The following is a 21,036-nucleotide window of genomic DNA, read 5'->3' on the forward strand; positions in this document are numbered from 1 at the left end:
GAGTCCAGTCCATAGTGGATCTAACATAATAGTGTGAGAGTCCAGTCCATAGTGGATCTAACATAATAGTGAGAGTCCAGTCCATAGTGGATCTAACATAATAGTGAGAGTCCAGTCCATAGTGGATCTAACATAATAGTGAGAGTCCAGTCCATAGTGGATCTAACATAATAGTGAGAGTCCAGTCCATAGTGGATCTAACATAATAGTGAGAGTCCAGTCCATAGTGGATCGAACATAATAGTGTGAGAGTCCAGTCCATAGTGGATCTAACATAATAGTGTGAGAGTCCAGTCCATAGTGGATCTAACATAATAGTGTGAGAGTCCAGTCCATAGTGGATCTAACATAATAGTGTGAGAGTCCAGTCCATAGTGGATCTAACATAATAGTGTGAGAGTCCAGTCCATAGTGGATCTAACATAATAGTGTGAGAGTCCAGTCCATAGTGGATCTAACATAATAGTGAGAGTCCAGTCCATAGTGGGGCCAGCATGAGATCATCTTGAGTGGAAACAAGTCAGCAGCGCAGAGACGTCATCAACTGATGCACAGAAGTGTCGGTTCCGACTTTGAACAGCTAGCGCGTCATCTGTGGCCACCAGATAACTTTTCCACGCAGGAGAGGGGGGAAGAGAAGAAAAGAGAGACAGCAGATCAACTGGTCTAAAAATGTGTCTATTTAAAGGCTAGAGTATACAAATGAGTTTTACGATGGGACTTAAAAAGCACATTATAAGGCGGAGCAACAGATAAAGATGCATCAGAAAGTAGTTTGATGGTGTAGTCGTGCGTAGGAAGAGACCGAGCACGGTCTTTACTAAACTCCTGTCTAAGGTTTTGGTATTCGGTGGGAACGCCTGAGAGATTAATGCTCTCCTCGCATAACCGTGGTGGGTACGGCAGTTGTTAGCATGGCAGAGAGTACCTCAGTTAGGAATGGTGGTCCTGCCCAGTCAATACAAGGATTGTGGAATTGAATCCACTTGAGGCCTAAAACGACAGGCAGACAGTGTACTGGCACGGGAGAATTACAAAATGGATAGATTGGTAATTACCAGATAACTGTAAGGACAACAATTCAGTTTGGTGTGTATCTAGTAGAGATGCGCGGTTTGCGGGCACAACCGCGGATTATCCGCGGATCGGGCGGATGAAATTTAAAAAAATTAGATTTTATCCGCGGGTCGGGTCGGGTCGGGTCGGGTCGGGTCGGGCGGTTGAAATAAAAAAAAATTAGATTTTAAATAGATTCAGGCGGGTGGCAGTTAAACCAATTGGGAAATATATATACATAGTTAAATGTTGTTACCCACATACGAAAAACGAGCAGGCACCTGCTGCATATGCCACAACAGAAGAAAAAAAAGAAAAGAGATGGACACTTTTACGGAGCGGAGAAGGCCCCCGACGCCTCGCCGGGGTCCGGGACCGAGGCCCCTTCCCCCGAGAGGGCCCCACCGGGAGCCGTAGCTGAGGCGATCCGCGAGAAGGGCCCGACGCACGTCCAGGGTCACCACCGCGCCCACCGCACCGACACCCCGCCTCGTCCGCCTTCGCCGCGGCCGGCGTCACGCGCAGCAGGTAAGCAGCTTACCTGCCCGCCACCCCCGTGGCCGGGGGCTCGTAACAGGGGTCACTCCGCGCGCTCCGCCCGCGCAGCTTACCTGCCCGCCACCCCTGTTGCCGGGGGCGCGTAACAGGGGTCACTCCGCGCGCAGTGCGCTCACGAAAGGGGTGGGGCTCACCCTGGTTGATATAGACAGCAGGACGGTGGCCATGGACGTCGGAACCCGCTAAGGAGTGTGTAACAACCCACCTGCCGAATCAACTAGCCCTGAAAATGGATGGCGCTGGAGCGTCGGGCCCATATACCCGGCCGTCGCCGGCAGCGAGACGCGCTTGGAGGTGCGCTCAGCGCGGCTCCCATATGATTGCGCACTGGTGTGCGTCTGGGTCGTGACAGCGTGGCACGCGAACCTCACTAATGCCTTGCATTGTCTATATTAGATATATAACAACGGGCGGGTGCGGGCGGATGGCGGGCGGGTGCGGTTCTGATCAAATGTTACATCGGGTGGATGGCGGATGGTTGACGACTTTCTGATGCGGTTTGCGGATGAAATAATTGCCTATCCGCGCATCTCTAGTATCTAGTGACAGTAAACAGCCGTTTAAAAAGTGGACCTCCTTAGGGGAGCTGAGTTCGACTTCAGTAATCTAGTATTTGTTTGAAAAGTTTGCATCAATGAAGCCAGTGTCAGCCCCAGAGTCGATCAAAATCACAACTTTGATACAGTTTCTCCGCCGACAATCTCCCAGCGAGCTGAAGTCTCCTCTCAGGTGCAGAAGCGTAGGGGTACTCATACCAGGAATCGGTAGCTAGCTGCTTGCTAACCCCGGCAAGATGAGAAGTAGCCAGACGACCAGAGGGTGTGAGCACCGTCTGCCTGGGAGGTCTGACTGAGCATTTGGAGACGTGATGGTCTGGACTTCCACAATAAAACGGCAGAGGCGAAGTTTCCTCCGGCGGGATCGCTCCGAAGCATCATTTTGAGTTTGCTCACTCATCCCCAACTGGAAATAGTCACTGATCATGTGACAGTCACACTATAAACTTCAGAGTCATGACCTGGAGTGTCGCTTTAGATAAAAAGTGGATGCAATGCAATAAAATCCCGTCCAAAGTTCAGAAAGAAGATAAGACTCGGGGGCTGTTTTAAAACTCGGGGTCATGAAGTGGTGAAGAGATGTCGTCCAAGTGTCAAACGACTTTGTATGGTACAGTTTGTTTATGAACCTCATGACAATCTATTCTGTACTCGAGTCTGTCGGTAGCCTCTGGCCTTGAATGAGAAACATCACATAAACATAAACAATGATACACTGGAGTCAGTACCAGCTATGAGGTAAGTACAGTATAAGTTAGTCTATGAAGGTTCTCATTCATCAGGTCCGTGTCCTCTCAGGGCCTTCAATCATCACAACTAAACTAGGTTTGTCTTAGAAGACTCTCAGCCGAGCAGACTTCAAAAGTTCATGTTCATAGACTTTGATTGGTCACATCTAGTCTTAGACTTAGATTGGTCACATCTAGTCTTAGACTTAGATTGGTCACATCTAGTCTTAGACTTAGATTGGTCACATCTAGTCTTAGACTTAGATTGGTCACATCTAGTCTTAGACTTACATTGGTCACATGTAGTCTTAGACTTAGATTTGTCAGATCTAGTCTTAGACTTAGATTGTTGCATCGAGTCTTAGACTTAAATTGGTCACATCTAGTCTTAGACTTACATTGGTCACATGTAGTCTTAGACTTATATTGGTCAGATCTAGTCTTAGACTTAGATTGTTGCATCTAGTCTTAGACTTAGATTTGTCGGATCTAGTCTTAGACTTAGATTGTTACATCTAGTCTTAGACTTTGATTGGTCACATCTAGTCTTAGACTTAGATTGGGCACATCTAGTCTTAGACTTACATTGGTCACATGTAGTCTTAGACTTAGATTGGTCACATCTAGTCTTAGACTTACATTGTTACATCTAGTCTTAGACTTAGATTGGTCACATCTAGTCTTAGACTTACATTGGTCACATGTAGTCTTAGACTTAGATTGGTCACATCTAGTCTTAGACTTACATTGGTCACATGTAGTCTTAGACTTAGATTTGTCAGATCTAGTCTTAGACTTAGATTGTTGCATCGAGTCTTAGACTTAAATTGGTCACATCTAGTCTTAGACTTACATTGGTCACATGTAGTCTTAGACTTATATTGGTCAGATCTAGTCTTAGACTTAGATTGTTACATCTAGTCTTAGACTTTGATTGGTCACATCTAGTTTTAGACTTACATTGTTACATCTAGTCTTAGACTTTGGTCACATCTAGTCTTAGACTTAGATTGGGCACATCTAGTCTTAGACTTAGATTGGTCACATCTAGTCTTAGACTTACATTGGTCACATGTAGTCTTAGACTTAGATTGGTCACATCTAGTCTTAGACTTTGATTGGTCACATCTAGTCTTAGACTTAGATTGGTCACATCTAGTCTTACACTTAGATTGGTCACATCTTGTCTTAGACTTAAATTGGTTACATGTAGTCTTAGACTTTGATTGGTCACATCTAGTCTTAGACTTTGATTGGTCACATCTAGTCTTAGACTTTGATTGGTCACATCTAGTCTTAGACTTTGATTGGTCACATCTAGTCTAAGACTTTGATTGGTCACATCTAGTCTTAGACTTAGATTGTTACATCTAGTCTTAGTCTTACATTGGTCACATCTAGTCTTGGACTTACATTGGTCACATCTAGTCTTAGACTTAGATTGTTACATCTAGTCTTAGTATTTGATTGGTCACATCTAGTCTTAGACTTTGACTGCTCACATCTAGTCTTAGATTTTGATTGGCCACATGTAGTCTTAGACTTAGATTGTTACATCTAGTATTAGACTTTGATTGGTCACATCTTGTCTTAGACTTAGATTGGTCACATCTTGTCTTAGACTTAGATTGGTCACATGTAGTCTTAGACTTAGATTGGTCACATCTTGTCTTAGACTTAGATTGGTCACATCTAGTCTTAGACTTAGATTGGTCACATCTAGTCTAAGACTTAGATTGTTACATCTAGTCTGAGACTTATATTGGTCACCTCTCGTCCAGATTTGACCACTGTTTCTAGACTAAGTCTCGACTAAATATTTAGATTTACCATTTAGATTTCACATCTCTATTCAATTGGAGTGTAATGATTCGATTTACAATTCAATTCGATTCGATATTTGTGGTTAGCGATACGATCCGGGGGTGGTCTCATTTTTTAGAACGATTCTTTCCGATGAAATGACTTCTCCTTGTCGCTTCTTGCTTTGTCGGTTGCATCTTTTGTTTTGGTTGTTTGTTTGGGATCGATACCTATCTCCAGGGAGGCAAACTTACCAAGCGGTATAGTACCAAATATGATTCATTAGTATCACGGTACTACTAATACCGGTATTCTACTGTGATTAGTCAATATTTCAGTGTTGTGAGAAGAGTCATCAGGCAGTTCTCCCACAGCTGACTACAATTTCATTTTATGGCCAGACTGGGATTCAAACCATGATCCAAAGCTAATGCCCTACAAACTGAGAGACGGTACTTTCACTTGCACTGTCACTTACCCAACGTGAAGGAAGCATTTGACACAGGTGGTAACACGCAGGTAAGACTTTGTTTTTACAAGCTCCACACATGGAGTTGAAGTTCAGCTGTTGACCGACTGGCAGATTGTGGGCGGGCTCATAGCCAGTCTTGCCACAGAAGTCCTCCCACCCTCTAAGCCTTGGACCAGCCCCCACACTAAAATACACACTCCGGCAGACTCAGTCTTCAGTTAGAAGTTCAAGGTTTTGACCTTGGCGCAGTCGAGCTTAGTTCCTAGATCCGATCTTGTGATGGCTCTGGCCAACATGGACTTGGATCAGGAGAAGAAGAACTACTGCATCCGTGGCAAGCACGTTGTCATCATCTGCATGACAGTTGTGGTCTGTTCGTTAGCAGTGGGTCTCGGGGTGGGCCTCTCCAGGTCTGAGACCACCACCACCTCTGTGAATTCCACACCAGCTCCCACGGCAGAGCCCACACAGGCGCCTCAACCCGGCAGGGGGCCCTGCGAGCCTTCTAACGATGCCAGCGGGGACTGGAAGAATTTCCGGCTACCTGACTATGTAAGACCCGTTCACTACGACTTGCTGCTGGAACCAGATCTGGATGATGACACTTACACGGGCACCGTGGAGATCTACGTGGAAGTCAGCAAGCCAACCCGACATCTGTGGCTCCACATCAGGGATACGTTCGTCCGTGAGAAGCCCAGGCTGCGACTGCAAGACGGGAAGGGGCGTCAGGAACCGGTGTCCGTCAGCAGCTGCTTTGAGTACACACCTCAGGAGTACGTGGTGGTGGAGGCCACGCAGGAGCTGCCTGCCACCAAGCCTGGGGAGACCTACGTCTTGACTTTGGACTTCCAAGGCTGGCTGAACGGCTCTGTGGTGGGATTTTACAGAGTGGTCTACACGGAAGAAGGAGTCCTCAAGTAAGTTGGTGAATTCCCTCCTATTAGAAGCAATATTTAATTTATGGTAGAATCATTATATTTAACTAATACCTGTGGGAAGTCGCACCAACACCTTGTCCAAGTCTCCCTAAAACGTGTCCCATTTGTTTGTGCTTTGTGCGTGTCATTTATCATTCTATTATTTTGTACACATTATGAGGGACAAACTGTAAAAAATGGATTATTAATCCACTTGTTCATGTACTGTTAATATCTGCTTATTTTCTCTTTTAACTTCTGTTAAAATGTAATAATCACTTATTCTTCTCTTCTTTGATACTTTACATTAGTTTTGGACGATACCACACATTTAGGTATCGATGTGATACCAAGTAGTTACAGGATCATACATTGGTCATATTCAAGGTCGTCATGTGTCCAGGGGCGTATGTATTGACTTTATAAACATAATATGATTATTTTTAAAACAAACAATTTTTTTTGTGATGCTAAAAAATATCGATGTAATCATAGCAGTATCGACTAGATACGCTCCTGTACTTGGTATCATTACAGTGGATGTCAGGTGTGTCATGACTTGGTCCTGGGCTTTAGTTTTTCTAGAAGGCAACGGAAAGTTGGCTCGGGCGAGACGGCAACGAGAGCACATAATTTATTTTTTACACTAATAAAGGACAAAAAAAAAAGTACAAACGAAAAGCGCGCACAGTGGCGGAGAAACAACTTGGCTATGAAAACAAATACTTGCACAAAGGCAAAAACTATGAACAACAAAAAACACTAACTGTGGCAATAATAAACAAAACTTACTTGGCATGGACAGCATAAATGTGGGGATGTCACCAGAAAGACAAACTGAAAACAATGAACTTAAATACTACAGACATGATTAACGAAAACAGGTGCGTGACTCAAAACGTGAAACAGGTGCGTGGCGTGACAGGTGAAAACTAGTGGGTTGCTATGGTGACAAACAAGAGTGCACAATGAGTCCAAACATGGAACAGGTGAAACTAATGGGTAACAAGGGAGTGAAAAGCCAGAAACTAAAGAGTCCAATAACTAAACAAAACATGACTAAAACAAAACATGATTACACAGACATGACAAGGTGTAGATCCACCCATGGCATTTGTTTACATTGTGACGCCGGTGAGCTATTGTATCCTCCTACAGTGGATGTTTAGCTATTCCCCAACCTCCAGTGATAATGCTACTTGTAAGAAACTTACTTTATTTGTCGCCATGGAGACGGAGATGAAAGTCCATGTCTTAAAGCAGCTCTTCCTGAGGGTGTTTCAGTGTTATAACTTCACCTATATCTTTACTTTTTACACCAAAATGCGTCCGTTCTCCCTTTTCTGTCTACACACTGTGTCTGCTTGTAAGTACTCTGTGTGTGTGCGCTGCCCAACATGCTCCCCTGCTCGTAAAACCAGCAATGTCCCAGTTGTCTGTGCTTCGTTTGTGCTGCAATTTTTTTTTAATGGGTTTTAAATCATTCTAAAATACAATTTCCAACCAGTGATGTCATCCAGCCCAACACTTCATTACAGGTTAATTAACAAAAATAATTAAACCTCAAAAACTAGAATAGCCAGACCAATAGTTTTTGCAGCACAAATGAATGGAACAAGTTTGTGAAGATTTTGACATAAAGGGGGGGTGCTTTAGTTATAAATAACAACACATTATTACAGGTTAATGACAAGAATCTTTAAAATCTACAATAGTTAGACCAAACATTTTTGCACAAACCAGCACAAATGAATGGGACAAGTTTGTGGAGGTTTTGACATAAAGGGGGGGTGCTCTAGTTGTGATTAATAACACATTCTTACAGCTTAATAACACAAATAATTAAAAACTTAAAATCTACAATAGTTAGACCAAACATTTTTGCAGCACAAATGAAGTTTGTGAAGATTTTGACATAAATGGGGGGTGCTTTAATTATGATTAATAACACTTTATTACAGGTTAATAACAATAATCTTTAAAAACTACAATAGTTAGACCAAACATTTTTCCAGCACAATCTTAGCACAAACAATTTGGACTGGTTTGGGACAAGGCTTTTTCTTGCCTTTTCACTAATTTTACAGATGAATTAATTGACGAGGCACACCAGTCGGTAGTTTACCATGAGGTCGGGATGGAGGTTAGGTCTTTTGAGCAGAGGATGAATAACCGCGTTCTTGAATGCTAGGGGAACAGTGCCAGAGGAAAGTGATAAGTTTATAATATTTAGCACTGATGGACCTAATAATACAAAAAGCTCCTTGATAAGTTTCCCAGGAAGTGGGTCAAGTAAACATGTTGGAGTTCCTCTAATTTTATTTCATCAAAAAGAGGGCAGTATCCGTCGTATATACAGTCGTATCTGTGTTAATAGAACCCAGTTGTAGCTGGGATGCGTTGTCTTTAATCTCCTTTCTAATCAGTTCAATTTTCTTATTAAAGAAATTCATAAAGTCATCTGCCGAGTGGGTGGAGCTACTGGGAGGAGTCCCTTGTTGGGTTAGCGATGCTACTGTACTAAACACAAATTTAGGATCGTTTTTGTTGAGGCGGATGAGATTTGAGTAATATTTAGCTTTAGCTAAGGTAAGCATGCGTTTATAAGTTATTAAACTATCACTCCATGCTTGCTGGAAAACCTCAAGTTTAGTCGCGCGCCATTTGCGTTACAGCTTTCTACATGATAATTTATGAGCTCTAGTTTCTTCTGTAAACCATGGGGTACGCCTTCTAGGGGCCCTTTTTTGCTTTAGCGGTGCTATACTATCAATGGTTTCACGCAGTTAGTGAGGTTATCAATAGAGCCCATATATCAATCAATCAATCAATCAATCAATCAATCAATGTTTATTTATATAGCCCTAAATCACAAGTGTCTCAAAGGGCTGCATAATTTGGGAATGGTGCCATTACCGAAGGCAGTAGGCCAGCAAGAGTCATCGTTGTGGCAGCATTAATGTTGCGGCTGCTATAGCAGTTATTATTATTACTAGCTTATTGACAATGAGTCAGAACTTCGAATTTTATAAGGTAATGATCGGACATTACTTTGGTATTATAACTTTGGAGGTGGTGACACCCCTGACAAGCACTAGATCTATCGTATTACCGTTGCGATGCGTGGGTTTATTTATTATTTGTGTAAGACCACAGCTATCAATTATAGTCTGGAGCGCCACGCACTGAGGGTCCGATGGGGTATTCATATGGATATTAAAGTCCCCCATTATGATTATATTGTCGGCGTGCGTCACTAGATCAGCAACGAACTCTGAGAATTCACTGATAAAGTCCGAATAGGGCCCTGGGGGGGGGGGGGGGGGGGCGGTAGATAACAGCCAGGTCGAGAGGCAGCGGTGTGACAGACCTCATAGTAAGCACCTCAAATGATTTATATTTATTATTTAGGTTAGGGGTAAAGTTAAAGTTTTCATTGTATTTTAAGGGGACGGGCAATATGTGCATTCGTATAGTTCGGAGGAGATGCCTCATTTAGCGCAAAGAAATCGTCTGGTTTGAGCCAGGTTTCACTGAGACCAATGACATTAAGATTGTTGTCTCTAATGACCTCATGAACTAATAACGTTTTGGGAGACAATGATCTTATGTTTAAAAAGCCGATATTATAGGTAGTGGGCTGTTTTGAGGAGTTTTTGTTGAAATTATCCGTAGTAGCAATATTAATAATGTTGCGTTTATTATGCGTAGTGCACTTTAAATAGTTTCGACCTTATCCAGGAATTGATATGACGGGAATTTTCAGATTGCGATAAACTGAACGCATCATAATTTGCCACTTCAGTCGAATGCGTGTCCACCTCTGACACAGTCACTGCAGATTTAGTGGGCTTTATGGGTGGAATAAATTATTTAGGAGTTAAAAGTCCTCTTGATCTTGATCATGAACCATGGGCAAACATTTCAAGAAGGCGCAGTTTCCCTTTTCCCTTTGCAGTTTCCCATAGTAGTTTTAATTTCATTGATTTTTCAGGAAGGTTGCTGCGACTGATCACGAGCCAACGGACGCCCGCAAATCCTTTCCCTGCTTTGATGAACCCAACCAGAAGGCCACCTTTAAAATCACCATCATTCACGACGCGGCCTACGGTGCACTGTCCAACATGGCAGCCGAGGTAGGTGCGACCGACACGGTGCACTGTCCAACATGCCAGCTGAGGTAGGTGCGACCGACACGGTGCACTGTCCAACATGCCAGTAGGCCAGCAAGAGTCATCGTTGCGGTAGCATTAATGTTGCGGCTGCTATAGCAGTTATTATTATTATTAGCTTGTTGACAATGAGTAGGAACTTCGAATTTTATAAGGTAATGATCGGACATTACTTTAGTATCATAATTTTGGAGGTGGTGACACCCCTGAAAAGCATTAGATCTATCGTATTACCGTTGCGATGCGTGGGTTCATTTATTATTTGTGTAAGACCACAGCTATCAATTATAGTCTGGAGCGCCATGCACTGAGGATCCGATGGGGTATTCATATGGATATTAAAGTCCCCCATTATGATTATATTGTTGGCGTGCGTCACTAGGTCAGCAACGAACTCTGAGAATTCACTGATAAAGTCCGAGTAGGGCCCTGGGGGGCGGTAGATAACAGCCAGGTCGATAGGCAGCGGTGTGACAGACCTCATAGTAAGCACCTCAAACGATTTATATGTATTATTTAGGTTAGGGGTAAGGTTAAAGTTTTCATTGTATATTAGTGCGACCCCCAAACCCCTTTTAAGGGGACGGGCAATATGTGCATTCGTATAGTTCGGAGGAGATGCCTCATTTAGCGCAAAAAGATCATCTGGTTTGAGCCAGGTTTCGCTGAGACCAATGACGTTAAGATTGTTGTCTCTAATGACCTCATTGACTGGTAGGTGCCGAGGTAGGTGCGACCGACACGGTGCGCTGTCCAACATGCCAGCTGAGGTAGGTGCGACCGACACGGTGCACTGTCCAACATGCCAGCTGAGGTAGGTGCGACCGACACGGTGCACTGTTCAACATGCCCGCTGAGGTAGGTGCGACCGACACGGTGCACTGTCCAACATGCCAGCTGAGGTAGGTGCGACCGACACGGTGCACTGTCCAACATGCCAGCTGAGGTAGGTGCGACCGACACGGTGCACTGTCCAACATGCCAGCTGAGGTAGGTGCGACCGACACAAATGTGCAAATTCTCAACATTGAGCAAAGTTCCGAAAGGGAAGAAACCGCAAATAAATGTGCTCAAAACCAATTTGAACTCAACGCGAAATATGTAGCACCGTCACCCATCCATCCATCCATCCATCTTCTTCCGCTTATCCGAGGTCGGGTCGCGGAGGCAGCAGCCTAAGCAGGGAAGCCCAGACTTCCCTCTCCCCAGCCACTTCGTCCAGCTCCTCCCGGGGGATCCCGAGGCGTTCCCAGGCCAGCCGGGAGACATAGTCTTCCAAACGTGTCCTGGGTCTTCCTCGTGGCCTCCTACCGGTCGGACGTGCCCTAAACAACTCCCTAGGGAGGCGCTCGGGTGGCATCCTGACTAGATGCCCGAACCACCTCATCTGGCTCCTCTCGATGTGGAGGAGCAGCGGCTTTACTTTGAGCTCTCCCCGGATGACAGAGCTTCTCACCCTATCTCTAAGGGAGAGCCCCGCCACCCGGCGGAGGAAACTCATTTGGGCCGCTTGTACCCGTGATCTTGTCCTTTCGGTCATAACCCAAAGCTCATGACCATAGGTGAGGATGGGAACGTAGATCGACCGGTAAATTGAGAGCTTTGCCTTCCGGCTCAGCTCCTTCTTCACCACAACGGATCGATACAGCGTCCGCATTACTGAAGACGCCGCACCGATCCGCCTGTCGATCTCACGATCCACTCTTCCCTCACTCGTGAACAAGACTCCGAGGTACTTGAACTTCTCCACTTGGGGCAAGATCTCCTCCCCAACCCGGAGATGGCACTCCACCCTTTTCCGGGCGAGAACCATGGACTCGGACTTGGAGGTGCTGATTCTCATCCCAGTCACTTCACACTCAGCTGCGAACAGATCCAGTGAGAGCTGAAGATCCTGGCTAGATGAAGCCATCAGGACCACATCATCTGCAAAAAGCAGAGACCTAATCCTGCAGCCACCAAACCGAATCCCCTCAACGCCTTGACTGCGCCTAGAAATTCTGTCCATAAAGGTTATGAACAGAATGGGTGACAAAGGGCAGCCTTGGCGGAGTCCAACCCTCACCGGAAACGTGTCCGACTTACTGCCGGCAATGCGGACCAAGATCTGACACTGATCATACAGGGAGCGGACCGCCACAATCAGACAGTCCGAAACCCCATATTCTCTGAGCACTCCCCACAGGACTTCCCGAGGGACACGGTCGAATGCCTTCTCCAAGTCCACAAAGCACATGTAGACTGGTTGGGCAAACTCCCATGCACCCTCAAGCACCGTCACGCTGCATTGAATAGCAGATATACTCTGTATGTTTTATTAAAAAAAAAAACATTTCCCAATATTGATTGGGAAATGACCAAAATTCAATGTCAAATCAAGGTCACAAACTGACATTGATTAAACGTCGTCATGTAGTATGTTGTTTCAACGTTGTATTTGAGTTGCCCAATGACAGCACCTAAGTCTACAAGCTCTCAATGTTGTTTCAATGTCTTGTGGCTGCTGGGTAAAAGGGTGGATGCATTGCGGCTCGACGTTTCTGGTGGTGCGGTGGCAACAGTTGGTAGATAGCTACGTGGAGACGTTTCAGCAGGCTTCCCTCCTGACCGGGGGCCCACGTCTCTGCAGTGATGGGATTCTGTCAACAGGACAACACGGTGCAATGCAAGGAGGAACACTTTTGACTGCTAACAGCTGAATGAATCCCTTGCCTCTGTTTCAGGGGTCCGGGGAATGTTCCCAGCACCTTAGGCTGAGTAACATGCACATTAGCCTACATTAATCCTTTCCACTGTCCCCTCAGAGTTCCCCGGAACTACTACCTGGCAACAAGATGAGGACCTCTTTCCAGAAGTCCATTCCAATGAGTACCTATTTGGTATGTTTTGCTGTGCACCAGTTTGGTCATGTGGAAGAAATATCCGCCAGAGGAATTCCTGTAAGTTTAACAGCAAGAAGTTCTATATGGGTAAATAAGTCATGGATTTTACAACCAAGTGCAATTATTGATGAACTTTTCTATCTTTTAGTTGAGAATCTACGCCCAGCCAAGTCAGTTATCAACCGCGACATTCGCGGCCAAAACGACCAAGGTCATTTTTGATTACTTTGAGGACTACTTCAATATGACATACTCCATCTCAAAACTTGGTATGTATAACGGTTAAAAACCATCAATCATTTAAAAATGTGATCGTTTTCCCAAAGTCCGTTCAAGGTATGAACTTTCTGAAAATGTACGGGAATACTTTGTAAGCAATGACTTCAATGGAGTCCTCGGTAAGTCAGTCTCTGTGTGTGTGTTTTGTCAAGACAAGATAGCCATCCCTGACTTCGGAACTGGTGCAATGGAGAACTGGGGCCTCATCACCTACCGGGAGACCAACTTGCTGTATGATCCAAACCAGTCGTCGTCCTACAACAAGCAGCGAGTTGCTAGTGTCATCGCCCATGAGCTGGTTCATCAGGTAATTGCCAGATTATTATTGACTGAGGTGGTGGTTCTCAAACGTTTTTACACCAAGTACCACCTCAGAAAAAACGGGGCTCTCCAAGTTCCACCATAATGACCAACATTAAAATCCAGTATTCATTAAAAACAAGGCAGAGGTTTTCATTAACAGTTATATTTCATATTCACTGTAACATTACACACAGTTGAAGGGTAACAACTGTTTGAACTAGGGTTGTTCGGTATACCGGTACTAATAAAATACCGCCGAGGCTAGGCACATAATGTTGGGTGTGTCAAAACGTAAGCAAGCAATAGCATCTTGGAGAGGAGGAATGGCCAAAAAAACCCGACAATTCTACTGGTTAATAAAGAGGGTGGTGTAGTACAATATGAAGGTATTGGCGATTAGTAATAACACCTTTGCTTCAAACTTTGGTAAACATTTAAATAATAAGCATTTAGATCTGCACAAGGAGTATAAAGAGTGACAGGTAATAATGTTGTTACACCCGTCCTGCTGTTCGGCTCCGATGCAGACCGAAGAGGAGCACAGGGCAGACGTTCCCTTCAGGGTCCATGTTTTCGTCGGGGGGGTTAAGACCCTTCACTTTACCCGTCAATGGGTTCTGCTAAGCTCCACTTTCCCGTCAGAATGACGAGACCGCCAATTTGTGACAATCTGGTTGCTTTATTGTTAGTTTTGCAGGACACAACCGGACCCATTCATCACTCTACTGTGCAGTGCAAGCGCTACCGCTCTCTCTCTCCCTCTTTGCTTGCCCACTCACTCACTGATGTCACTCATCAATCAAGCCCGGTGTGTTTTCTCGCGTCGGTGGCTACGCAGACTGCAGAGCTGTGATTGGTCGGCTTCTGCAGAGGAGGCTTCCGGAGCACAGGAAAGCAGACTTTAGTGATCGAACATTTGCATGAAAAGGGATATCGGGTGCTTTATATCTCTGTGCGCTCTTAAAAAATAATGACTGGAAGTGTTGTTTTTCAGCTTGTTGTGTTGTAAGAAGTCACAAAGTACGACACCATGTTTAACTTTTATTGCCAAACATCAGTAACACATGACCATACACATTAACACCAGCTGGTCGTTAAGTTCAAGTTAAAGTACCAATGATTGTCACACACACACTCGGTGTGGTGAAATATTCTCTGCATTTGACCCATCACCCTTGATCACCCCCTGGGAGTTGAGGGGAGCAGTGAGCCGCAGCGGTGGCCGCGCCCGGGAATCATTTTTGGTGATTTAACCCCCAATTCCAACCCTTGAGTTACTCAACAGTCTTGTTTTATTTACAAGTCCATGCTGGCTCTCGCTTGTCTCCGCGTCGCGAACTCCGATACGACACTGTTATTGGAGCCATATGATATCAGCACAAATCATTCATGCGTGTACGTCTTATTTTGTAGTCAGGGTCTCTGCAGGTTTCAACATGTCGGATTTAAAAAAAAATTTTTTTTAAGAATAGACATTTTTTTTTAAATTGTCCCTGCGTCGCGAACTCCGATAAAACACTGTTATTGCAGCCATACGATATCAGCACAAATCATTCATACGTGTACGTCTTATTTTGTAGTCAGGGTCTCTGCAGGTTTCAACATGTCGGATTTAAAAAAAATTTTTTTTTAAGAATAGACATTTTTTTTTAAATTGTCCCTGCGTCGCGAACTCCGATACAACACTGTTATTGCAGCCATACGATATCAGCACAAATCATTCATACGTGTACGTCTTATTTTGTAGTCAGGGTCTCTGCAGGTTTCAACATGTTGGATTTTTTGCAATTTTTTTTTTAAGAATAGACATTTTTTTAATTGTCCCCGCGTCGCGAACTCCGATACAACACTGTTATTGCAGCCATACGATATCAGCACAAATCATTCATACGTGTACCACCTATTTTGTAGTCAGGGTCTCTGCAGGTTTCAACATGTCGGATTTTTTAAGATTTTTTTTTTAAGAATAGACATTTTTTTAATCGTCCCTGCGTCGTGAACTCCGATACAACACTGTTATTGCAGCCATACGATATCAGCACAAATCATTCATACGTGTACGACCTATTTTGTAGTCAGGGTCTCTGCAGGTTTCAACATGTCGGATTTTTTACGATTTTTTTTTTTAAGAATAGACATTTTTGGAATACAATTTAAGACCCATTTCACATACTTATTGGAACAAAGAAGCACAAAAACATGAAGGGTAAAGATTTCTGTGAATTTATAAAGCTTCTAAAACCAGTCGGGTATATTGTATTGTAAGCTCTCAAAGCTTCAATGCTCGATGACAAAGTAATAACTGATACTATATATCAATAAAAAACAATTTTATTTTTACAATAAGCCATGAATACTATGAATTGATTAACGTGGACCCCGACTTAAACAAGTTGAAAAACTTATTGGGGTGTTACCATTTAGTGGTCAATTGTACGAAATATATACTGTACTGTGCAATCTACTAATAAAAGTCTCAATCAATCAATCAATCAATCAACCATGGGCCAAAATTGGCTCATGGGACACATTTTGGTCACCCCTGGTTTGGCTAGCGGGCCTCCAACATTTTTCATCCAGACCGTGTTGCACTTTCGTCCGACAAAATCTCTAAGTTCGCGCCGAACGCCTCTCATTTAATAATGAGTATAAAAATCCCGATTTTTTTTTTTCTTCTGAAAACTCGATTTTCGATTGCAAAAACTACAAAAGTCAAGCAAGGGTGGAGGTTGCTGACGTCGTTTGTAGCGAAATAGGCTACTAAAAAGGCCAATGAAACATCGGTACGCCGAACAGAACAAGAGCGTCCGTGCAGGAAATTCCGACAGAAAGGTTGATATCGTATCGATATTTGGTATTAATATCAAATCGGGACACCCCTGATGAGCAAGCATCCATCCATCCATCCATTTTCTACCGTTTATTCCCTCTGGGTTCTGTTACATAGGAAGTCTTATCTTTATGGTTAGGTTGTGTCGGAGGCAGATATTTACATATATCCGAATTTAAGTGTTACTTCTTTTTATTTCATTGTCATATTACAAAACAGCTAGTGTTTTTCGTCCAAATGTGGTCTTTTGGTTGTCTGCAAAACTGTGTGCTTAACCTTGAAGTGAGGAATGTTAGAGAGAGAGATAATGGACATTTGTTTTGGCTAGAGAAACATGACTGCTAGGGACTTAAGAGGGAAGAGGGTTTTTCAGGGGGCAGACCATCTTAGCGGGGCGATTGAATGTTCTATGCTGGACTGGTCTCAATGTATATATGCAAAGCTTTGCAAATATATTCCAAAATACCTATTCTGTGTCTGGTGGTTTTTCAACTCAGCTTTAAGTGTCGTAAAGAGCTTGGGAGCGACTTGTGACTTGAATTCCCTGGGAGGAACAACTGGTCCAAAACGCAACAGTTGTTATTTAATTGTTATCTAAAACCTTGATCTGACTCGTTGTTATTGGGACTTATTGTCACACGGGCGCGGACACATCTTATTTGTTATGGTCACATGTTCAGAGCGAGGGTTCACAGTTTGTCCGTCCTCTCTTTGTAATTTGTAACTTTTTATTGTCTGCGGAACAAGATAGCGGCCGCGATAACGGTGAAGGTCAGAAGTCGTAAAGAAGTCAATGAACTTATATGAACTGTTTAGTGTCAGGTTGTGTAAATGGTCAATAAAAAGAGAATCCAACAAATCCTTTTCAACTTATATTCAATTGAATAGACTGCAAAGACAAGATATTTCATGTTCACACTTTGTTATTTTTTGTTATTTTGCAACACATTGCAAAAAAGTTGTCAGGGGGGGGCGTTTTTACCAGTGTGTTACATGGCCTATCCTTTTAACAACCCTCAGTAAAGGTTTGGGAACTGAGGAGACACATTTTTGAAGTGGAATTCTTTCCCATTCTTGCTTGATGTACAGCTTAAAGGGGAACATTATCACCACACCTATGTAAGCGTCAATATATACCTTGACCAGTGAAACGTGCGGTGAGGTTGATGGCTGGTGAGGCACTGACTTCATCACAGTCAGATTTACAAAAACATATGAACCCTAAAGAGTATCTTATTCACCATTTGATTGGCAGCAGTTAACGGGTTATGTTTAAAAGCTCATACCAGCATTCTTCCCTGCTTGGCACTCAGCATCAAGGCTTGGAATTGGGGGTTAAATCACCAAAAATTATTCCCGGGCGCGGCGCCGCTGCTGCCCACTGCTCCCCTCACCTCCCAGGGGGTGATCAAGGGGATGGGTCAAATGCAGAGGACAAATTTCATTACACCTAGTGTGTGTGTGACAATCATTGCTACTTTAACTTAACTTTAACTTTACACATACAAACTGTAGCACACAAAAAAGCACATTTAATAAAAAAAAAAACGTTATTATGGTCTTACTTTTACTTATAAATTAAGTCCATGCGCCACTGTTGTGCTGGATTAATGCACCCCTGACGGGAGTGTTATATCAACTAAAGCCCTCACTTAAACTTTCCACGTGCAAGATTGAATCTATTTAAAAAAGTGTAACCGAGGGTTTATAAATGTGGCCTATACTGTATGAAACTACAAAATAACAAACACGGAGGCTCCAGTTTACACGAGGACCACTTTATTTACCTTCTTTCAAAAACCTCCGCTCCACTACAACATGTCATCACTTCCGCTCTTGGCGCCTTCAAAATAAGAGCTCAATGCATATACTGTATAACAGCGCATAACAGGAACTTAACATCACAAAGAGAAAAGCCCATGAAAATAGGTTACAAAAGTTATTTAATAAGAAGCCAAAAAGTGCAAAAACAATAATGTTCATTGTTCGTGTTGGAGGAGTTGTGAATTAGGTACACCTGCAGTCTGCAGGTGTACCTAATGTTGTGGCCCTGCAGTCATTCACAACTCCTCCAACACCAACATGATTGTTTTTGCACTTTTTGGCTTCTTATGAAATAACTTTTTTAAATAGATTCTATCTTGCACGTGGAAAGTTTAAGTGTGGGCTTTAGCAACTCCCGTCAGGGGTTGCAATCTACGGCGGGGGTGCAGGAGGCGGGATTACTGCGAGCCTCAGCCAGTGCGTCTTTTGCAGCCGTTTTTATGATCGCTCAGCACAAGAAATACGTTACACATATACAGTTGTTGACAAAATACACTGTACATTATATACCTCAGCTAACTAAACTATGGAAATGTATAATATAATTCATATAGCAATACAGTCTCACTGCACAGCAGGCCAGCAGTTAGCCGAGTCCGGAATCCATGTTGAGGCACTGAGTGACGTGCCTCAACTGGCTGCTGCTGTTCACCGCACCGTCTCTTCTCAGTATTTGAACGGCAAATGTGAAAATTCAGCGATTTTCAATAAAAATAATCTAAAACTGGTGAAGTTAAATGGAAAATAACTTTATAGTATAATCACTGGATACATATAACAATTAAAAAAATTTTTTTTCTTTTTACATTTTTTTTCTTTCCATGATGGCAGGTGAGGCCGCGCCTCACCTGCCTCTAGTGACTGCACGTCACTGACCTTGATGTTGCAGAAAAAATATCATATATTTTTTCAACCGATTTCCGAACTCTAAATGGGTGAATTTTGGCGAATTAAACGCCTTTCTGTTATTCGCTCATCGGGAAGCAATCCGCCATTTTCTCAAACACCGAGTCAAATCAGCTCTGTTATTTTCCGTTTTTTTCGACTGTTTTCCGTACCTTGGAGACATCATGCCTCGTCGGTGTGTTGTCGGAGGGTGTAACAACACGAACAGGGACGGATTCCAAAGTGGCAAGAAATTGGACGTTTGTTCCGCACACTTTACCGACGAAAGCTATGCTACGACAAAGATGGCAAGAATGTGTGGATATTAGAGATGCGCGGATAGGCAATTATTTCATCCGCAACCGCATCAGAAAGTCGTCAACCATCCGCCATCCACCCGATCTAACATTTAATCAGAACCGCATCCGCCCGCACCCGCCCGTTGTTATATATCTAATATAGACGAGGCATTAGTGAGGTTATAAAGCTTTTGCCTGTTAAAGAAAGGAGACTGATCCAATGCAGCACAGACATTTGCGTGCCACGCTGTCACGGCCCAGACGCACACCAGTGCGCTATCATATGGGAGCCGCGCTGAGCGCACCTCCAAGCGCGTCTCGCTGCCGGTGACGGCCGGGTATGGTCCCGACGCTCCAGCGCCATCCATTATCAGGGCTAGTTGATTCGGCAGGTGGGTTGTTACACACTCCTTAGCGGGTTCCGACTTCCATGGCCACCGTCCTGCTGTCTATATCAACCAGGGTGAGCCCCACCCCTTTCGTGAGCGCACTGCGCGCGGAGTGACCCCTGTTACGCGCCCCCGGCAACGGGGGTGGCGGGCAGGTAAGCTGCGCGGGCGGAGCGCGCGGAGTGACCCCTGTTACGAGCCCCCGGCCACGGGGGTGGCGGGCAGGTAAGCTGCTTACCTGCTGCGCGTGACGCCGGCCGCGGCGAAGGCGGACGAGGCGGGGTGTCGGTGCGGTGGGCGCGGCGGTGACCCTGGACGTGCGTCGGGCCCTTCTCGCGGATCGCCTCAGCTACGGCTCCCGGTGGGGCCCTCTCGGGGGAAGGGGCCTCGGTCCCGGACCCCGGCGAGGCGTCCCTTCTCCGCTCCGTAAAAGTGTCCATCTCTTCTTTTTTTTTTCTTCTTCTGTTGTGGCATATGCTGCAGGTGCCTGCTCGTTTTTCGTATGTGGGTAACAACATTTAACTATGTATATATATTTCCCAATTGGTTTAACTGCCACCCGCCTGAATCTATTTAAAATCTTTTTTTTTTTTTTTCAACCGCCCGACCCGACCCGCGGATAAAATCTATTTTTTTTTAAATTTCATCCGCCCGATCCGCGGATAATCCGCGGACTCCGCGGTTGTGCCCGCAAACCGCGCATCTCTAGTGGATATCCTGCGACACTCAAAGCAGATGCATTTCCAATGATAAAGTCAAAGAAATCTGCCGCCAGACCCCCAGGAAAAGAGCGCGGATGAGGGTATGTCTACAGAATATATTAATTGATGAAAACTGGGCTGTCTGCACTCTCAAAGTGCATGTTGTTGCCAAATGTATTTCATATGCTGTAAACCTAGTTCATAGTTGTTAGTTTCCTTTAATGCCAAACAAACACATACCAATCGTTGGTTAGAAGGCGATCGCCGAAATTGGTCCTCGCTTTCTCCCGTGTCGCTGGCTGTCGTGTCGTTTTCGTCGGTTTCGCTTGCATACGGTTCAAACCGATATAGCTTCAGTTTCTTCTTCAATTTGGTTTT

The 21,036-nt window shown here is 44.3% G+C and overlaps 1 protein-coding gene across 1 annotated transcript in view; it reads left to right on the top strand.

Annotated features, from left to right (window-relative positions):
• Positions 1-5,398: 5,398 nt before the first annotated feature.
• The window catches only part of enpep (glutamyl aminopeptidase), a 75,363-nt gene continuing 59,725 nt past the window's right edge, over positions 5,399-21,036 (top strand). The window contains exons 1-5 of the mRNA XM_061986898.1: positions 5,399-6,094; positions 10,089-10,230; positions 13,071-13,205; positions 13,297-13,417; positions 13,580-13,734. Coding sequence (XP_061842882.1) covers positions 5,454-6,094; positions 10,089-10,230; positions 13,071-13,205; positions 13,297-13,417; positions 13,580-13,734 — 1,194 coding nt within the window. The 5' untranslated portion in view covers positions 5,399-5,453. The remainder of the gene's footprint in view (positions 6,095-10,088; positions 10,231-13,070; positions 13,206-13,296; positions 13,418-13,579; positions 13,735-21,036) is intronic.

Source organism: Nerophis lumbriciformis, linkage group LG26, assembly GCF_033978685.3.
Source record: "Nerophis lumbriciformis linkage group LG26, RoL_Nlum_v2.1, whole genome shotgun sequence".
NCBI lineage: Eukaryota > Metazoa > Chordata > Actinopteri > Syngnathiformes > Syngnathidae > Nerophis > Nerophis lumbriciformis.